This window comes from Erithacus rubecula (genome assembly GCF_903797595.1).
Source record: "Erithacus rubecula genome assembly, chromosome: 6".
In the NCBI taxonomy this organism is placed as follows: Eukaryota; Metazoa; Chordata; class Aves; order Passeriformes; family Muscicapidae; genus Erithacus; species Erithacus rubecula.
Window position 1 is genome coordinate 29,717,361 of NC_136688.1, and position 17,404 is coordinate 29,734,764.

The 17,404-nt window shown below is 42.7% G+C and overlaps 1 protein-coding gene across 2 annotated transcripts; it reads right to left on the bottom strand.

Moving 5' to 3' along the window:
* Positions 1 to 1,103: 1,103 nt before the first annotated feature.
* THBS1 (thrombospondin 1) lies at positions 1,104 to 16,881 on the bottom strand. 2 transcript variants are annotated; one of them, XM_079310197.1, is made up of 22 exons: positions 16,729 to 16,862; positions 16,482 to 16,576; positions 15,160 to 15,737; positions 14,602 to 14,677; positions 14,163 to 14,359; positions 13,859 to 13,984; positions 12,276 to 12,369; positions 11,755 to 11,928; positions 11,203 to 11,379; positions 10,746 to 10,919; positions 10,443 to 10,570; positions 10,173 to 10,325; positions 9,468 to 9,686; positions 8,874 to 8,981; positions 8,351 to 8,510; positions 7,848 to 7,966; positions 5,995 to 6,229; positions 5,392 to 5,619; positions 4,888 to 5,159; positions 4,328 to 4,425; positions 4,079 to 4,218; positions 1,104 to 3,431 (listed from the first exon to the last, which is right to left on the bottom strand). In XM_079310197.1, exons 2-22 carry the CDS (start codon positions 16,549 to 16,551, stop codon positions 3,424 to 3,426), a joined length of 3,534 nt encoding a protein of 1,177 aa, XP_079166323.1. In that variant the 5' UTR covers positions 16,552 to 16,576; positions 16,729 to 16,862; the 3' UTR covers positions 1,104 to 3,423. The 2 variants fall into 2 exon arrangements, with proteins under 2 accessions (XP_079166323.1, XP_079166324.1); XM_079310198.1 differs by lacking the exon at positions 1,104 to 3,431 and having other exon boundaries at positions 4,041 to 4,218; positions 16,729 to 16,881.
* Between the last annotated feature and the right edge of the window lie 523 nt (positions 16,882 to 17,404).

Genomic DNA, 17,404 nt, shown 5'->3' on the forward strand with positions numbered 1-17,404 from the left:
AATGGGCTGCCAAGGCTGTCTTCCCCACAGCAGCAGCAGTTTTCTGTTTCAAACTTGATTAAACCTACATCTATCCATGTATAGATATGTTCAGATATAGATATATGCTCAGAAAACTGGTTGGCTTTAAGGTATCTCCTTATTCCTGCAAGAAAATGAAGAGATTTTTCCAGTTTGGAACCATCTTTGGTTTTTGTAGTTCTCAGTCTTCTGGGTGTCGTTTGGAGGCCAGAAGAATTAAGAGTCCAAACCTGCAGGACCTATGGATCTGCAGCCCCAGGTGAGACCAGATGGGTTACAGTGATGACAGTGCACTCCCACTATGCCGTCTCATTCTAGAGAAGTCAAGCAGATGGTTCTGTGACTGATAAGGGCAGAAATTTTTGGCTCTTCATAACAGGCCAGGAGTTCTTTATTTGCTCTCCTTGTTCTCAGTGGGAAAAAAAAAAAAAATCAAATATACAGGACTGCCCTCAAAAGGACAGGAGTCTTGATCCTCAGGAAAAGATGTAAATATTAATTTTCTACACCTGCAGGACCTCCTCACTACTCTTCTCACATGGGTATCTAGCACTGCTATTACAGCACCTCCTTTGCTAAGGAGTGCACAGGACAAGCTGCTGCTGCTGCAAGTAGAGACTGAGGAGCCAGCCTTGGCTGTTGTTAGTTTTAGCAGCATGTTCTAGAAGCTGATTGAGTGCCCTGGTATCAGCACTTTGATCACACTAACAGTTTCAGTTGTGAGAGTCTAATGCATCAGCTCCTGCAAATAGCCAATACTTTGAGTCATCTTTTCATGTGAAAGGGGGCTGACCTGGCTTGGCATGATTGCAGGCATCAGACTGTTTTGCCTTGTGGCTGCATCAAGTCTCCAAGTGAAGCCTTCAGAATCAAACATGCCAGCTGCCCCTGCTGTGTGACAGCCACAGTGCCTTCAGGTGGGCACAGCTACATGCAGGTAACAGCTCAGCTGCACCCCCTCAGCATCCCTGTAATGTAGAGTGCAGAAAAAATCTTGCATCCAAGCCCAATTTGACACAAATAACACATTATTGATCCAGAGATGGATTACAAAACATTAATAAAACCAGAGCACGAAGGTATAAATATAAATGTCCTTTGTGGTTTATTGTTCTTTGTATGTAAGAAGCTTTATTGTACAACTTACACAACTTTAGAATGGAAAAATGGTTAAAAATGTTTACAAAAAAAGCATGTTCTTAGAAAATTATACTAGCAAAAACATTGGGAGGAGGGAAGCAAAAAAATCTTCAGTGTGCAAACCTTTTATAAAAATAGAAATACTAACTCTACAGGTAGCATTTCATGATAAATTATTTAAATAGCCTATCTACACAATTATGTGATTAACTATTACAATGGCAATGAGAAAAATAATTTATAAAAATACAAGCAATGGTATACAAGATGACAGGAAAAAATATAATACAACATTAGAAATTGTATTTGACTTTTTTTTCCAATGCCATTTCCTTTCTGGGAATACATTTTCTGCAAAGAAATTTTGACTATGTACAGCATTAACTTTTTAGTACTACAGTAGCTTTAAAGTTTGTTAGACATTTGAACTCTGCTTGCTCCAAAGGTTTTTCTCAGTCACACAACAATGAGGTAATATTTGTACGTAAAACTTTCACCATGTTCATTTCTTTTCATTTTTTGAAAAGACAAGGAAATATTATGGGTATAAGGGTGGTACCCCTTCTGTTGGGGAAAACAGTCTTTTAATGTACATCAAGGCATCTCCCTCTTTTGCAAGGAGCTCCTGAAATTGTCTGTGATGAATTCCCTCCTTTGTAGCTGCACATCACTAGTCACAAACTGAGCACAGAGTGGCCCAAAGAGCCCATTAAATGGTTATTGAGGGCTGTCCTTGTGCTCTTGCTGCAATCTCCTCAGGGCAGCCATCCTGGCTCTGGGTTAGGCCCACTGACCAGTGGTAAAGCATCACAGACATCTCCCAGCACTAGAGAACACTAAGAGGGTGGGTGGCATTCCCTCACCCCTAGTGCTATGGATGGGAGAGAAACTGATACCATCTAAAGGGACTTCAATTTTAGCACTGCAGAACTGCAGCCTGCCAGGCCACCAACTGCCTTGCACAAAGAAAGGAAAAGCCAACATTGAGCTCAGACTGAGAAAAACAAACATCCCATTGCCCACACCCTCACTTTTCCTTGCGCCTCAAAGCCTTTATAGGAAAATTGCTCTTTGTAACAAATACATCACCACTATCTGCTCCAGACAAGATTTTTTTTCTCAACTAAACCCTCTCTAGTTTCAGTATAGAACAGAGATAATAAATAATCTGTATTTACAATCTTACAGTCATGAAGACTTGTAACAATGATTAGGTGGATAGTCTTGACGCATTTCTTGTTGTTTTAATCAATAATCCCTCAGTCATAATATCAAGAATAGGCAAAAATAAATATTTTACTATTTTATCTACAGGCCCCTTTTCCTCCCCTCTAAAGAAGCGAGGGGTTTAAAACATCTATGGCATGTAGAAAAGGAATGTTTTTATTACATTATTTTTGTGCCTCTTTAACCATAAAAAGTGAAGCATGTGCTGGTTTCCTGAAGGACAGCACAGTACTAGCTGAGATGGTGGTGCTTTCTGGCACCATATCTGAAAGAATACATTTGAAGGTAAGCAAGATCTGCATTTCGATCAGGAAAAAACAGAATCTAATCATAAATCCCAGTTCTCCCAAAGCTGGTGTGATCCAGTGTACCAGTTTTACCCCTGCCATGACACAAATCAGTTTTAGGGTATCTGTTTTATCCTGCCTAGTACAGCAGCTGATCTAGCTCACCACAAATAGAGCAAGGCTATGTTTTTTATCTGAAAGGTATGACATAGAAAACAATTTCTCCAAGTTAAATGGATGTTAACCAAATTAGCACAGCCTTCCTTAAAAAAAATTCTCTACCCCGTAAAGAAAAAAGAAAAAACTAGAGTTCCCCCTCCCACCCAAACCCCCTCTCCCCCACACAATGAAAGGTCTTCAGTTAAGTAGTCCACAGCACATCCAAAGATGTTCTTTTACAAAATGCTACTCCATGGGACCTCCAGTTAGAGAGGCAGTGACACTGCACTGTGATAAACAGCAAAAAAGTCTTTCCTACTGAAAGAAGTGTGCTTGTTCAGTGACAATTCTCATTTGCAAGACACATTTGTTTCCTTCCACTTCAGCAGAGGTCAGATACCAAGCATGTTCTCACTTTCATTCTCTCAAAAGCATTCTCTTGAGGCAGGTCATGTGTTTCGAGTCCACATTTATGCAGAAAGAAGAAAGGAAGGAATAATATAATGGTCCCAGGATTTGTAAGGCTAAACGTTTCAAAGGTGCAATTACCAGCATTTTTAAATAGTCTCTGAATCCAACAATCTTGTGATTATGAATCTGTGAAAAAAGAAGACATATATTTAAATACTTCTGTGTATTATGGATGATTATGTCCAAGTCATTAAGGTCCAGAGACATTTGTAGAGAAAACTGGAAATACTTTCAATTAGGTCCTTTCTTGAGTCAAACTTCATAATAGATTATGAAGTCTAACTCAAGGAAGTGTCATTACATAATGAAGTGACAATTTCAGAAGACTAGGACAGCTGGAACTAACTGTATACCCTTACCCCCACTGAACTTCAAGACTGCAATATATGGACAATCTACTACTCTGCTTACTTTTAAGCAAATAAGGTTTTTACTTGCTGAAGTCAATATATTGCATTTCTACCCTAGATTTTGTCAAATGTGCTCATTCATTCTAGTCAGCACTTCAAAGAAGATTCAAGATGTATTTGATTCTTGAATTCAACATGGATTTCTGGTACTTTGAAATAACACAATAGAAATATACTTAGATTTTATATATTTAAATTTTTAACTGTGAAGAGTTTATCAAGGTGCTGTGTTTCTGCTTGCAGAACTTTTGGAACCTGAACCATGAAAGATTACAGTTGAACTTTCCCTCTTGACTCTTATGTCTTGAGCTTCCTTGAACCAATTCATTTATTAGGATCTCTAAAATGCAGTGTCATCCTTACCTCTGCATTCATATTTAAGGTCTGAGAAGAACACCATTTCTTGAGAGAAGACAAACAATCCTAGCCGACCACCAGCATAGGTTTTGTCGTAGATTGGTCCTGAATCTGCCATGATTTTCTTCCCTTCATACATTACAACCCTACAAAGAGACAACAGCTCAAACATTTTGACAAGGTCCTGTGAGGTTCATCTTCACAGACACCCACTTTTCCTGTGATATTTACTTGAGATGAAAGGATGATGCTCACCTGATGTAGCCGGTCTTTGGTCTGTGGCTAAGTCGCCATCTGTATGCAGTGAAGTCTTTCCAGCCTATGTGACGAGGGTCATGCCACAAAGTTCTCACCTATGAAAGAATGTTTTTTTAATAAACCAAACACCAGAGATAACACAGCAGTTATTTTGACATGAAGATGCCTTATTATTAAAGGCTGCAAGTAAGTCATTAGGCTCTGTAATAGCCTAAAGATAGAAATAATAGAAATCAACTGCATTGTAATTTACTTTTTAAATATGTAAATTGGAAGCTACAGCAGAATTTCAGAAACAATTGATTCACTGCTGCTGGAATGCCTGTCTGCAGCAAGGAATCCCATTAATTGCATACAAGTTTTTGCTCAATTAGGAAATATTACAAAGCTATTGGTCTTTGTCAAGAAACCTACATGATCAGCATGTGCAGGCCCCCTCTAAGTGTCTAATTCACTGGAAGAACAGCCTGCCTTACACAGAAGAGTATGTTATTACCCTGGAGTACCCATGTTATCACATTAAGAGTGCTTCAGCACGTAGCAAGTGGCACTCTTACCTGGCCAGGAGTGTTTCCTGTGTGCCACAGAGCATTACGAAGGTGCTCTCCTGGACCAGTGGTGGAATTCACAACTTTGATGGAGAGACCTGAATAGCCTTGAGCTTTGGTTGGTGTGGAGTCCCAGTAAGACTGGGTGATCTGCTTCCACATGACCACGTAGAAACGACTGCTAGATTGGTAGCCAAATACAAAGCCAGCATAATCATCATCCCTTTCTGTATTGATAAAGAAGGTACCACTGAAGTCCACAGCATTGAATTCATCAAAACCTATGGGGACATAAAGGAATAAAGTTTTAGGTGCTACTTTTTTACAATTCTTAAACAGCTCCTTAATAGTTACTCAGGTTCTCTTCCTCTGCCCTCCCCCAACTAAAAAAACCCAACGAAACAACACCCCATCCCCACCAACAAACAAACAAACACACACATCAAAAAAAAAAAAAAAAAACCAACAACAAACTACCCCAAACAACAGTGCCTGTTAAATTTTTCCCCTTACCGACTGCAAGGCCAGGGTCACAGTTGACTGTCTGAACCAGTTCTTTACCCTGGTGACGAACAACCCAGTTTGGATCATTCTGGGATGTTCCTTTGGGATCCAGGGGAATCATCTGGAATTTTCGGAAATCAGTCTCACTAATTTCCACATTTTCAGGGCAGATATCATCAATGTCTGGCACGTTGTCTTGGTCAAAGTCATCCTTGCAAGCATCTCCACGTCCATCACCTGTAGGATAAAAGTAATTTTACCATTTTATTACCACTACTGTTTGCTTCTGAGCCTTACAGCTTGGGAACTAAAGTCTGGATTGCAGATCTCTGACTGCCCAGGTACTTGGCAGACACATGACAGAAGCCACAGCAGCTACTGTATAAATGCCCTTTCACTCCAGCCTGATAGGCTTAAGTTGGATATGTGGTCATTTTTACATTGATCTTTACTCTGAGAAGTACTTTAACAACATTCTGTTTTTTTTTCTGGTACAGACATTCTGGGTTTTTTTTACTTAGTTTTGTCCAACATTAAATAATGTGAAGAAAAATTAGCATCAAACTATTGGAAAATACTCTTAAAGTGTTATTATGATACTGGCTATCTTACCATCAGAATCAGCTTGATCTGGGTTGGCAACCAATCTGCAGTTATCTTTGTCATCAGGGATACCATCATTGTCATCATCATGGTCACAGGCATCACCTTTCCCATCCTTGTCATGGTCAGCTTGATTGGCATTGGGCACATAGGGGCAGTTATCAAGGTTGTTTTGATGGCCATCTTCATCTATGTCCTGGTTGTTGTCACACTGATCACCTATGAGATCAGAATCGGTGTCTTCCTGTCAGAAGAAAAAAAAAAACCCAACTTTAAAAAAGCTACTTAAAGAAGGCTGAGATAGGAGTCTCTGAAATAGGAGTCTTAATACATAGAATTAATTGCAATTTCTGCTTGTTTTATCAACAGCTAAGATGGATATAATGGGTGGATTAATACACACTTAACACTGCCTGTGCTAACTGGTTTTATGCTCCTTTAGTCTTTAATTTGAATTCACAGCATCAGAAAGCAGTGTGATCATCAGCTATCTTGTGCCTTTGCCACATGCCTCTTCTGTCACTAGTCTACCATACTGGATGCAGGGTACTTTATCTCCTACCTTCCCTAGCAGCAATGGGGTTTCAGGGGCCAAATCAGGGCTGAACTACTCTGTACCTAGTCAGTAGAGACTGTAACATTAAAATAGTCTACCAATGTTTGATGTTACATCTTCTACACCACAGCCTGATTTTCTCTATCATAAATGCTCTTCATGCCCCTGATTCATCAGTCAAGACATTTGTTCCTTGGTGGTGACAGACTGCATTAATTAACTAGTGTGTCTCCTGATCACTTATTTTAGCCAGTCACTTGCATAATCAGCTTCTGAACTAAGAAAAACAATCCCATCACCCCTGAGGTTGCCTCACATTTAGCCTAGTAGTCTTGTGAACATATGTGGATGACCCTGGTGTAGAAAGAAGGCATACCACACACTGTGGGATTAGCTACTAATTCTGGCACTTGAAATGTAATATCTCCACTTCTAGAACTTGATTAGGATAGTGTTTGGAAAGCTATTGGAGTCTTGTAATTAAGATTTCAAAGTCACAAGAGAAATGATCTTCCTGAAAGGAGCTGCCTCAAAGGATCTTCAGGCACTTCCGTCCCTCAAGTGGGGAAGTAGTAAAGCAAGTGAGAATGACTGAGACGTTTTATATTATCTGTTTAAATCCTTCAAGTAACACTGCTTTTAGGCTGCATGGCCTAAATTTGCAACAGCTTTTCTAACCCTTCAAACATTCCAGTTATATTCCAGAAGCTATTAAACTTAGTGTTTTAACTGACAGGATGTCACAGGCTTTATATACTTCTGCTTTTGGTTTTTGAATCAGTAAGTTGTCTACAAGTCCAGATCCCCCTGGATTTTTAAGATAAATTTAAAAAGTGTCAGAATATACCTTTTTCTTAGGGAAAAGCAACTTGTACTGCCTTCTACTTACTGCTAGAAAAGTTCTCAAGTACAAAGTTTAAAGAACAACTTTGTGTCTAAGTGAACACAGCACTACAGCTATGAAGAGAGTAGTTTCACTACCCACATTTTACATAATGGTCCCAAAGTATTTAATATTCTCACTGTGAGGATCATCACAACTGACATACCTAAGAAATGTTTAGGTAGCAAGTACATGCAGTGGTCTCACAGATATTCACTGTAGCTACTTTTCAGAAAATACCTAGCAGTGGTTCAAACTCTGAGGGCATGTTATTTGATAAAGGCACCATTTGGGAAAGTAATAAGAATGATTTTTGACAAGTCAAATTTCAGGTGTAAACTGTTGAAGTATTTTCTACAACACACAACATGTTGTATTTTTTTAGCACACTAGTCCTCTACTTACGTAATTTAAAGGCCTTACCTGGTCAGGGTTGTGTTCCAGTGGACAGTTATCACATTGATCTCCAACACCATCCAAGTCTGTATCCCTCTGGTCTACATTGTAGACATACTGGCAGTTGTCCCTTTCATTGAGCACCCCTGTGAAAGTTCATGAATGGAAGTCAGACATCTAAATGCTGCAAAGGATTGTATAAAGCCACCACACACTTCTTGATACCTTTTTAAGGCATTTTGTGCGGAATTTAAAAGCTTTAACTCATCACTAGCTCTGCCACACACTTCTGTTCCTACTGCCTTGTGAGTGTGGAGCTAGAATTGAACTGTGCCAAAGTGTATATATTCCAAAGTGAATTTCTGTTAGCCCTAACTGTTCCTTCATTAGCCTGTATGTCTTGAAACCACCACAAGGAAACTTTTGTGAGTTCAGGGATGAAGTTTTGGTGGGAAATCAGGATTACACTGGGTTCATTTGATTCATGGCTGATAGAAAATCATCTAAAGGAGTGGTTAGAGGCCACCTACCATCTCCATCAATATCTATTGCACATGCATCTCCTTCTCCATTGTTGTCAGTGTCAGTCTGATCAGGGTTGTGATTGTAGGGACAGTTGTCACAGCGGTCACCAACATCATCCCTGTCATAATCATACTGCTGTGGGTTGTAGATGAATGGACAGTTGTCCTGTAAAAGTGAGAAAAGTCAAGTTTTAAAAGAGTCAAATTAACCAGATTCTGCTTATGGTCGTACTGCTATATGAAAGAAGAAATGAAAGGTGGGGAAACAGTTAAAATTCAGATGCTACTATCTCAAAACACCCATTGCTGGCATGAGTGTATGAATGGCTGAATGAAAAATGAAAATTGACTTCCAAAGCTCAAACAGCTGCACAGAGTTTGTCTGCATAGTTATGCATAGCTAAAGTTTCTAGGATAGCTGTCAGTGCCAGCAATTTCCAATGGTCCTTTCTTAAGGTTAGAAGCCAGACCCCAGCTTTGGGAAGGGGAATGGGAAAGCCACATTCAAGGCTGTTTTCTGTTTCCTTACCCGGTCATCAGGAATGCCATCATCATCATCATCATTGTCACAGGCATCACCAATCCCATCCTTATCATAGTCTTCCTGCCCTGAGTTAGGCAGATTAGGGCAGTTATCCTACAAAGGAAAAGTACACAGAGATGTTCACTCCTGGCATTATTACAATATGAATTTGAGCAGGAAAAATCTAATCAGAAGGCAAAATTGTACTACCTCAATCAGGTAGGAGTAACCTTACTGTAATTCACTTAAGCTAGTCATTACAGTGATAAGTCTAACAAAGTCACAGTTAAATAATTTTTAAAATACAGACTGCTTTTGAGAATCTTACCCTGCTTTTCTTACCTTGGAGATTGCTATCAGAACAAAGCTAATATAGGTATGGCCTAAACTAGAATCTTCCTAGAACATTTACAACAATCAGGATTCATTTTTTTTTCCCCACATCACAAGAATATATAAAGCAATACAGCAAGAGACTCCTAACAATGCTTTGACAATGGTATTCCTACACCTCTCTCTATCCTTGAAAGTTATTTACAGAGAGAATAGTTTATAGCTTAGGCTGTTATAATGACAGATGATAGAAGAGTATAAACTTACTTTTTTACAATGGTAAGTAGCATTGGCAACACAAACCAGGTTCTCATTTGGCCATCCATCCAAATCAGTATCTTCTCCACAGATGATGCCATTGCCAGCATAGCCTGGTTTACATTCACAGCGATACATGGGGTCACTAAAGTGGCCAAGGTAATTGCATTTGGCATTCTTGTTGCAGTCATGTGTTCCATCTGTGCATGGATTACGTGGCTTGCAGACCTAGAAGACCACACAAAAATTAAACCCACTGAAAACATTGTTTTATCCCTCACTTTTCCCTCAGAAATTCAAATACGTGCTAATCAATCAGGAAAAAAAAAAAAAGCATGGCTTTTTTCTGGTCCTCAACTCCAGAACCAGTCTTAGCACTAATTATTTTTCTTGTTCAAACCTTATGTATTACCAAATGGAACCAAGCACTAAGATATCTGAGGCACATACTATTGTATCAGTGAATACTGATTTACTCCTGAATTACTCCTAAAATTATGTGCAACCTTTGAAGCCTCTATGACTGTGGAGAACAAGATATTTAAAACTCCTTTTGGTCTTCAAAATAAACTGGTTAATGCATCTGTTATGAATCACAGAAATAATGTTTTATTAAATGTTCCATGTCTTTTTTACCTAAAACACATAGGTGTTTTTTATTTTCTAGAAACTGTGAGATTTCATAACCCAGAACAATTCTCAAACTGACAATACCTGTTTGTTAGTCATGGCATCCTCAACACTGCGGCCAAATGGCTGTGTTCCAATGAAACGTGGTGGACAAGGCAGACAGTTGTAGCCAGGTTCAGTATTCTCACACCTGTGCACTCCATTGAAGACAAAGCAGGCATCAGGAACCTCTTTGCACTGAAATATGAGTTTGAGATAAAGGAGAACAACAGTTAGCATTGTAAAACAGTGATTCTATTCTCCCTTTCTGTTTTCTTTCATTGCCTTTCAAGGAGCAAACTATAGTCTTCTTACCTCATCAATATCCTGGCAGTGAATACCATCACCATGGTAGCCAGCAGGACAGGCACCACACTTCCAGGAACCATCAGGGGCACTGGTGCATGTAGCCCCCGCAAAGCAGGGATTAGACAGACACCCATCTGTGAAACAAGCAGGGAAATGTTATGGTAAAGGATGCCTTACCATGCTGCTACAGTACTGTATTTGGCTGATACCCATTTTAAAACCCCAGCACTTGAGGTTTGCAGACTTTACATTGGCATTTTCAAGATTATCAACAAACCTTCAGATGCTTAAAGGAAAATGGATACTCACCAATTGGACAGTCCTGTTTGTTGCAGACCTGAGTCCCTCTAGCTTCACCTACACAAGTCTTGCCACCATACTGAGGCTCGGGATTATTGCAGAGACGGCTCCGTTTCTGAAGTCCTCCTCCACACGTCACTGTGCAAGCATCCCATGGAGACCATGGCCCCCAGTTGCCATTAACTAAAGGGAAAAGTTAGAATAGCTTTAAATTCAGTGCTACAACTAGCTTCTACCTAAGGGATTTACTTTTGTAGTGAGAGCAGTTTAAACACTGTTCTGACATAAATGACAGAATTAATGGACTCCATAGAAAAGGCATAAAAATAGCTTCATCCTGTGAGGTTTCACACAGCCCACCTCTAAGTTTAAAGAGAGAAGAATACTAGAACAAGCTTGCTTAGTAACTACTCAGGACATTCACTATTTAAGCTACCAATACCAGTTACCACCAGGACATACTTACTTGGGCAAGGATCTTTCTGGCAGGGTTTGTTTTCTCTTGCTTCACCCTCACAAGGTTTGCCATTCAGCTGTGGTACTGGAGAGTTGCAAAGACGAATTCTGGTGATGATGCCCGTGCCACAAGTGACAGAACATGATGACCACGGCGACCAGTGACTCCAGCCACCATCCTGTTTAACTATAAGAGAGATTTCTGTTATTCATAGTTTCTGAAGACTTCAGCTGTACAGCATCTAGGATACAGCATGCACCAGGACTGTACCAACAACTCCATGTGTAATGGATAGCCTCCTGACTGTCACAGATCAAGTTTTGCAACTAGGGAAATTTCATACCTAAATTGGCATCACATTTCGTTCTGGGAGCAGTGCCCAAACATGCCTGTTTACTGCATTAACTGTCTGCTCCCCTCTACCTTGTTAATACAAGTCCTTAAAGCTAGAAGCCCAGGATCCATGCCAGTGACAGAGCCACATGTTAATCTTTGCTCTTAACATGCTTCCAATAAAAGCAACCTCTGTTTTACCACCGGCATGAGTAGCTGAGTACTTACATCTCTTATCACACTCCTGAAGGTGGCAAGTCCGAGTCTGCACAGAGGAGCCTTCACAGCGGTTATTGAGGCTGTCACAGGAACGGCCTCTCTGCTGAATCCCATTACCACAGGTCACAGAACACGAGGTCCATTCAGACCAAGGAGACCATCCATCATCTGCATAGTCGCTAGCTGCACAGGGATACAGCTCTGAGTAAGACTCTAGGTACATGCTTTTCCATATCTTTTCTCCCACCCCTCTCTCCACAAAAAAGGACAGAACTGCCCTCAGAAGCCACATGTATCTTCCTTCTTTTATGAGATAAAGGCCATGAACTCAAACATTTTAGTATGCTGCATACTGCAGAAAATATTTGAACATGTATCACATAAGTGATTAGCCTCAAAGACACATCAGCTTAACGTACTTCAGAAGTACAAGGCTATCCTTGGAGATCCAGTTCTGGTATACTGAAGAGCAGCATGTCTAGTTAGATGTGGCCAACTGCTACAGAGCTGTGGAAGTATTGAGTACTTACGCCAGCAGCGAGGGCAGCACTCCCCATCGGGCACGGTGGCATTGGAACAAGGCATGAGAGGACAGGACACTTTCCGGCATATAGTGGCAGAGTTCTATAAAGAGTTGTGAGAATGGCAGTTACCAAGTGGAATATAAACAGTGTCTGGAATCTGGGTAAATAATAAAGACCTTTTCTGCAGAACTTTAGGACTCAGTAGCATATTTAAAGCAGAGACCCTTGTATTTAGAGCTAATACAACTCAATTTTCAGTCAAACTTAATCTCGTTTGCATTCTCACCCATTACTTTTTAGTCAAAAGCAGAGATATTTTGGTCCTGCAGAAGTTTATCAGCAAGCAGACAGTCGTTGAGTAAATGACTTTATGTGACACCCAAAGTACAAGGTCAGATTTCAAAGGAATGAAACAAGAATGTGAAGCCAACTTCCTTTTCAGTTAATATGGATTTAAGATGATTATATGGTACAGATAAAATGAGTTTAGTGGACTCTGCTCAAGCACCATGCAATCTAGAACTCATACTTAGAGGTTTTTGATCTGTAAGCCAAAGAGGCAGGGTAAGAACACCCACCTCCAATCTCAATAAGAGCTAAAGGGCATTCTGTAGTTTTGCTTCTTGAAGGTAGCAGCTTGGTCAGAAGAATGTTCTTATGATTACTATTTAATCTCCCAAGCAAATTACTAGATTAAGGCAATTACAGCTAACATTAAGTAAGCAGGTTGGTAGGAAGAAGGCTAATGCAAAAGTCACAGTATCATTTGCTGACTACAAGACAAAAGATGTAGAGGGCGAAAGAAGCAGATGCAGAATCTGAGTTGCCTTGTATTGCACATATACAAATAGTCAACTTTTAGTTTCTAAAGAGTAGCATGCTAGTTAACCCACTCTTTGGTACACTAGTACCCCAAAATGCTTTTGCTAAGGCACAGTTAAATGTAACAAGCAAATCGTTTAAAGAAACCCTGAAACTGTATGTTTTATGTATATTTACAACACTGGGCAGAAGTGAAACACAAAGCTTAAGTATCTTGCCAGGTGATTCTGGGATTTAAACAGCTAAACTGAAATCCAAAAGGGATTGCCGTTCCATATAATCTGTAAATGCTAACAGGACACACCCAGAAGCATTTTCCACATAAGCACCACAAGTTTACATGCCTTTACTGAGTACTAGAATGTCTTTTTCTACTAAGTCAGCAGGAGGTTCAGTGAGGACAGAAGGTAGATCAAGCAAAACTGATAGTACTATACATTTATTCTGCTGATGCTGACTTTCAGTTTACTGATGGACTTATGTAAAGAATACAGGCATTCTCCAAATCAAGGGAAAAAAGTGTTAATAGCTATATCAGAATGATGTTTGATATAACTTTCTAGAATACTGCTGTTGAGATGAGGTATGGAAGCTGCCTTTATAGCAGAGATCTAGTAGAATGAAATAAATGGAGTAATCCTGTGGCATCTCTAGTATGCCCAGTTCTGTCTATGATTCACACTCTCAAACAGTGCAGTTTAGAAATATATGTTAATTCCAATTTATGTGTTTATATTCAGGTGATTTGTGAATATGTGGAATCTTACCTGGCAAGTACATTCAGTGCAGCTGTCAATAGTCCACTCCTCTTTATTTTTGTGCAGGACTCCATTATGAATGCATGCTCCAGGAGTGATCTGAACTACTTTGGCAATGATTTCATTTTCTTCAGTCTTAGGGGTAAGAAGCAAAAAGAAGGTATTTAGAATTTAATACAGAAATACCCTTTTTCAAAAAGGTCAAAGTAAATTTTTTGCTGTTTACACAGGCAGGTTATAATTAAAGTCAGGTTACAATTAATTCACTAAGTGCTAGTTAATGAAAGGTACCATGAAATTAACCATCACTCACCACTTTGCGAACTCTGTCTTGAAGTGTTGTAACCATGGACCGTAGCCCTTGCAGTTCCAAAAACATATTAGTCAGCTCATCACAGGAAAATCCACAGACTGCTTGGATGTCCTTTGTTTTATGGCCAATGTAATTAGTGCGGATAGCTGGGCTGGAACCATTGATGGGGTTGTCCAAAGTAATGACTGCACTAGTGGCTGAGAGAAGAAAACAGACATGAAGTAAATGCATTTTATACCACATGCATTTATCATTCCAGGCTAACACCTGCTAAACAGCTGCCACCAGATTCATTACGTGCAGAAATATAATCTTATTTCTTATGCAATGTGGATTTGCATGTCAGCATACTTCTGAGTTCTGCTTCAACTTGTCTTTCTAACGCAATGAGAAATCTTATTTTTAATAGGTCACTGGATTCAGAAGATTGTAAACTTACAGCTGGAGCAGCCTTTGTTCCGCAGGATAGTTTCCAGAGTAGTTCCAAACACAAACCGCACATTCTGCAGCAGACCCTGTGGACAGAGGAAGAATTACAGCAACTTGCAGCAACTGCAAGGGGAAGAAGTACCACTTGCACTTGGAGACTGGAGGTCATGCAAGATCTTACAGAGCAATTTCATGATGGACAGACAGAAAAATGAAACACATTGCTCTACTCTCCTTAATGAAAACCAGCCCTGCTTCCTAACAGTCTTATCCTTAAGCATAAGGACTTGGCGACTGTCCAGGCAGGAAGGAAAAAACCCACGGATTTCTGAATCTCATATAAGAGCAATGAAGCTGAAACTACCTGTCTGGAAGCTTCAGGGCTTTCTTATTGCTGCAGAAAGTTCCATCCCTGCAAATCTAAAGCTTTTCCCTTCAAACTCCATTAGTAAAGTTCAGTAAATTTAGAGGTCTCTGTCACTATTTAGCCTCATTGAGTAGCTAATGCACCTTCAAAACAGACAGTCATCTGAAAATTGTAGGCAAAAAAATTAAGTGAAAGTCCTACCTGGAAGTTGTCATTGACTCCCCCTTTGGCAATACGGAGCCTGGCACTGCTGGCCAGGTCCCTAGTGAAGATGTTTTGGATGGGGATGTCCAGTTCAGCGTTCTCCATTTTCTCACATCCCACATAGAGCTGAGCTCGGTCCTCCTGCACAAACAGGGTGATATTCTTCCAATGTCCTGTAGCTAGCAAGACATCCTCTACTGACACTAACTGCTGCTTGCCATCAACAGAAAGGCTCAGGTCCAGGGAGCCTGCCTTGCCATTTGATACTAGACTGAAGACATGACCAGAGCCATCTTTCTGTTCCACGGAGAGCAGGGTGCCTCTGCTTTTCTTGGCTTGCCGGAGAGTGGCCAGGAGAATGAAGCCCTTCTCAGCATGGATGGCATCTAACAAGTCTTGGAACTTCGAGTCAGGGATAGCAGGGATGCGACTGGCATCCTCAATGCGGTAAGCTGGGCTGGAGGATTCCGGTCCCTTCACCAGGTACACCCCGGGGGCCCGGCGCCCGGCTCCCTTCCGCATGAAGCCAATGAGTTCAAAGAGATCGAAGACACTGTTATCATCGTTCCTGGACTCTGCAGAGAGAGATCAGGACAAGCATCGTGAGAAAAGGACAAGAGGCTGAGCAGGTGCAAATCTCCCAGGACTGCTAAACATTCTGGCTCCTGGTGCACATCTGCAAGGCACAGTGCCTCACACGGGAGCACAGACAGTAGCTCTGACGGTGCAGCAGTCCCACCAGGAGCTGCTGTGCAGCAATACATGTGCATTCTTGTACAGGAGCCAGTCAGCACAGGAGTGCCAGGTACCCGCTGACTGACACACAAAGGTAGCAGCCATTCTGGCACCTCATTACACTCTAGCAGCACAGAAATAGAGAGCAAAGCCTAGACTGCAATATTCCTATGCTAGGACATGGCAAACCGACATGGCATAATCCAGCTGAGTGACAGCAGTGCAGTAGCAGCTTCTCTATAGCACCCTATCACAGACAGCAGTCTGCTACCCCATTCCTTCTTCAGCTGGTTCCTACATCATGTTCCTCCTTTCCTCTGCTCAGCACAGAGGTACACAAGCTACATGCTCAAGTTCTGGAGATTCTACGTTCCTGTTTCTGAAGGTTACACAAATTCCACACAAAAAAATAAGCTTCCCATTCCCAACTAGCTGATGCTCAGGTTAAAACGTTTTTGTTCATTGAGAGCTTTGGAGCACTTTACCACGGAGCACAATTTCATCTACCTACACAGTCACCAAAGTTCTTTATATTTGTTCCTCCCTTCCCTGCCTGCCCCAGGTACCAGCACAGTTGGCCTTACCTGCAGTGCGCTTGGTTTCTGAGCCGCCGAGCACGAGGAGCAGGAGGCAGAGAGCAGCCGCTGGCCCCATGGCAAAGGTCTGTCTGTGAACCAGCCTGGGGACACACACGAGGAAGGTCACCGCGCTGCCGTCGCACCCTCGGCCGGCGCCAGGGAGGCTCCGGCCGGCAGGGAGCTGCGCGGCGGGCACGGGGCAGGTGTCCCGGCCAACCTCGGACGGGACAGCGAGAGCCGCCTCAGCACTTACCTGCGGGCAGAGCGATGCGGGCGGTCGGCGCCGGCCTCTGGGTAGCGGCAGCGATATCCGCGGGTGCCGGGCTGTCCCGGCGCGGCAGGGCTGGCAGCGGCGGGCAGCTGCGGCGGCGCTGCCGGGACTCTGCGGGCGCCGGCCGCCGCGCGCGGCTATAAAGGGATGGCTCGCATTCCTGGGCGCACGGCGGGCCAATCGGCGGCGGCGGGGCAGGAAGCGGGAGGCGGGAGCCGGGTGGCTCCGGGGCCAGGGACAACTTTCCGCAGGGGCCGGGGGGCGGGGGCGGGCGCGCCCCGCGGGCCGGGGGAGCGGGCGGTCCGCGGAGCCGCTCCCGCCCGGCCGCGCCGCGAGGGGGCGCTGGGCCCGCGGGGCCTCCCGGCCGCCCGGCTCCCATCGCCTTCCCATCGCCTTCCCCGCCGGCGGCGGGAGCGCGGCGAGGCCGCGGGGCCCGAGCTGCCCGGCCGGCCGTGAACCCGCCTGGCTCCCGCTGCCGCCTCTCCCGCCGCTCGCCCTCCGGGCCCGCGGCCGGCCGTGCGCACCTGGCGGGGCCCTGGGGGAGAGGTGCGCCCGGCGCCGCTGCCTCCGGCTGTCCCGAGCCACTGGGGAAAGCATCCCTCACCTAATTAACCCAGTTCACTTAATGAGACCTTCTGTGCCTGCCCAGTGGTTCCAA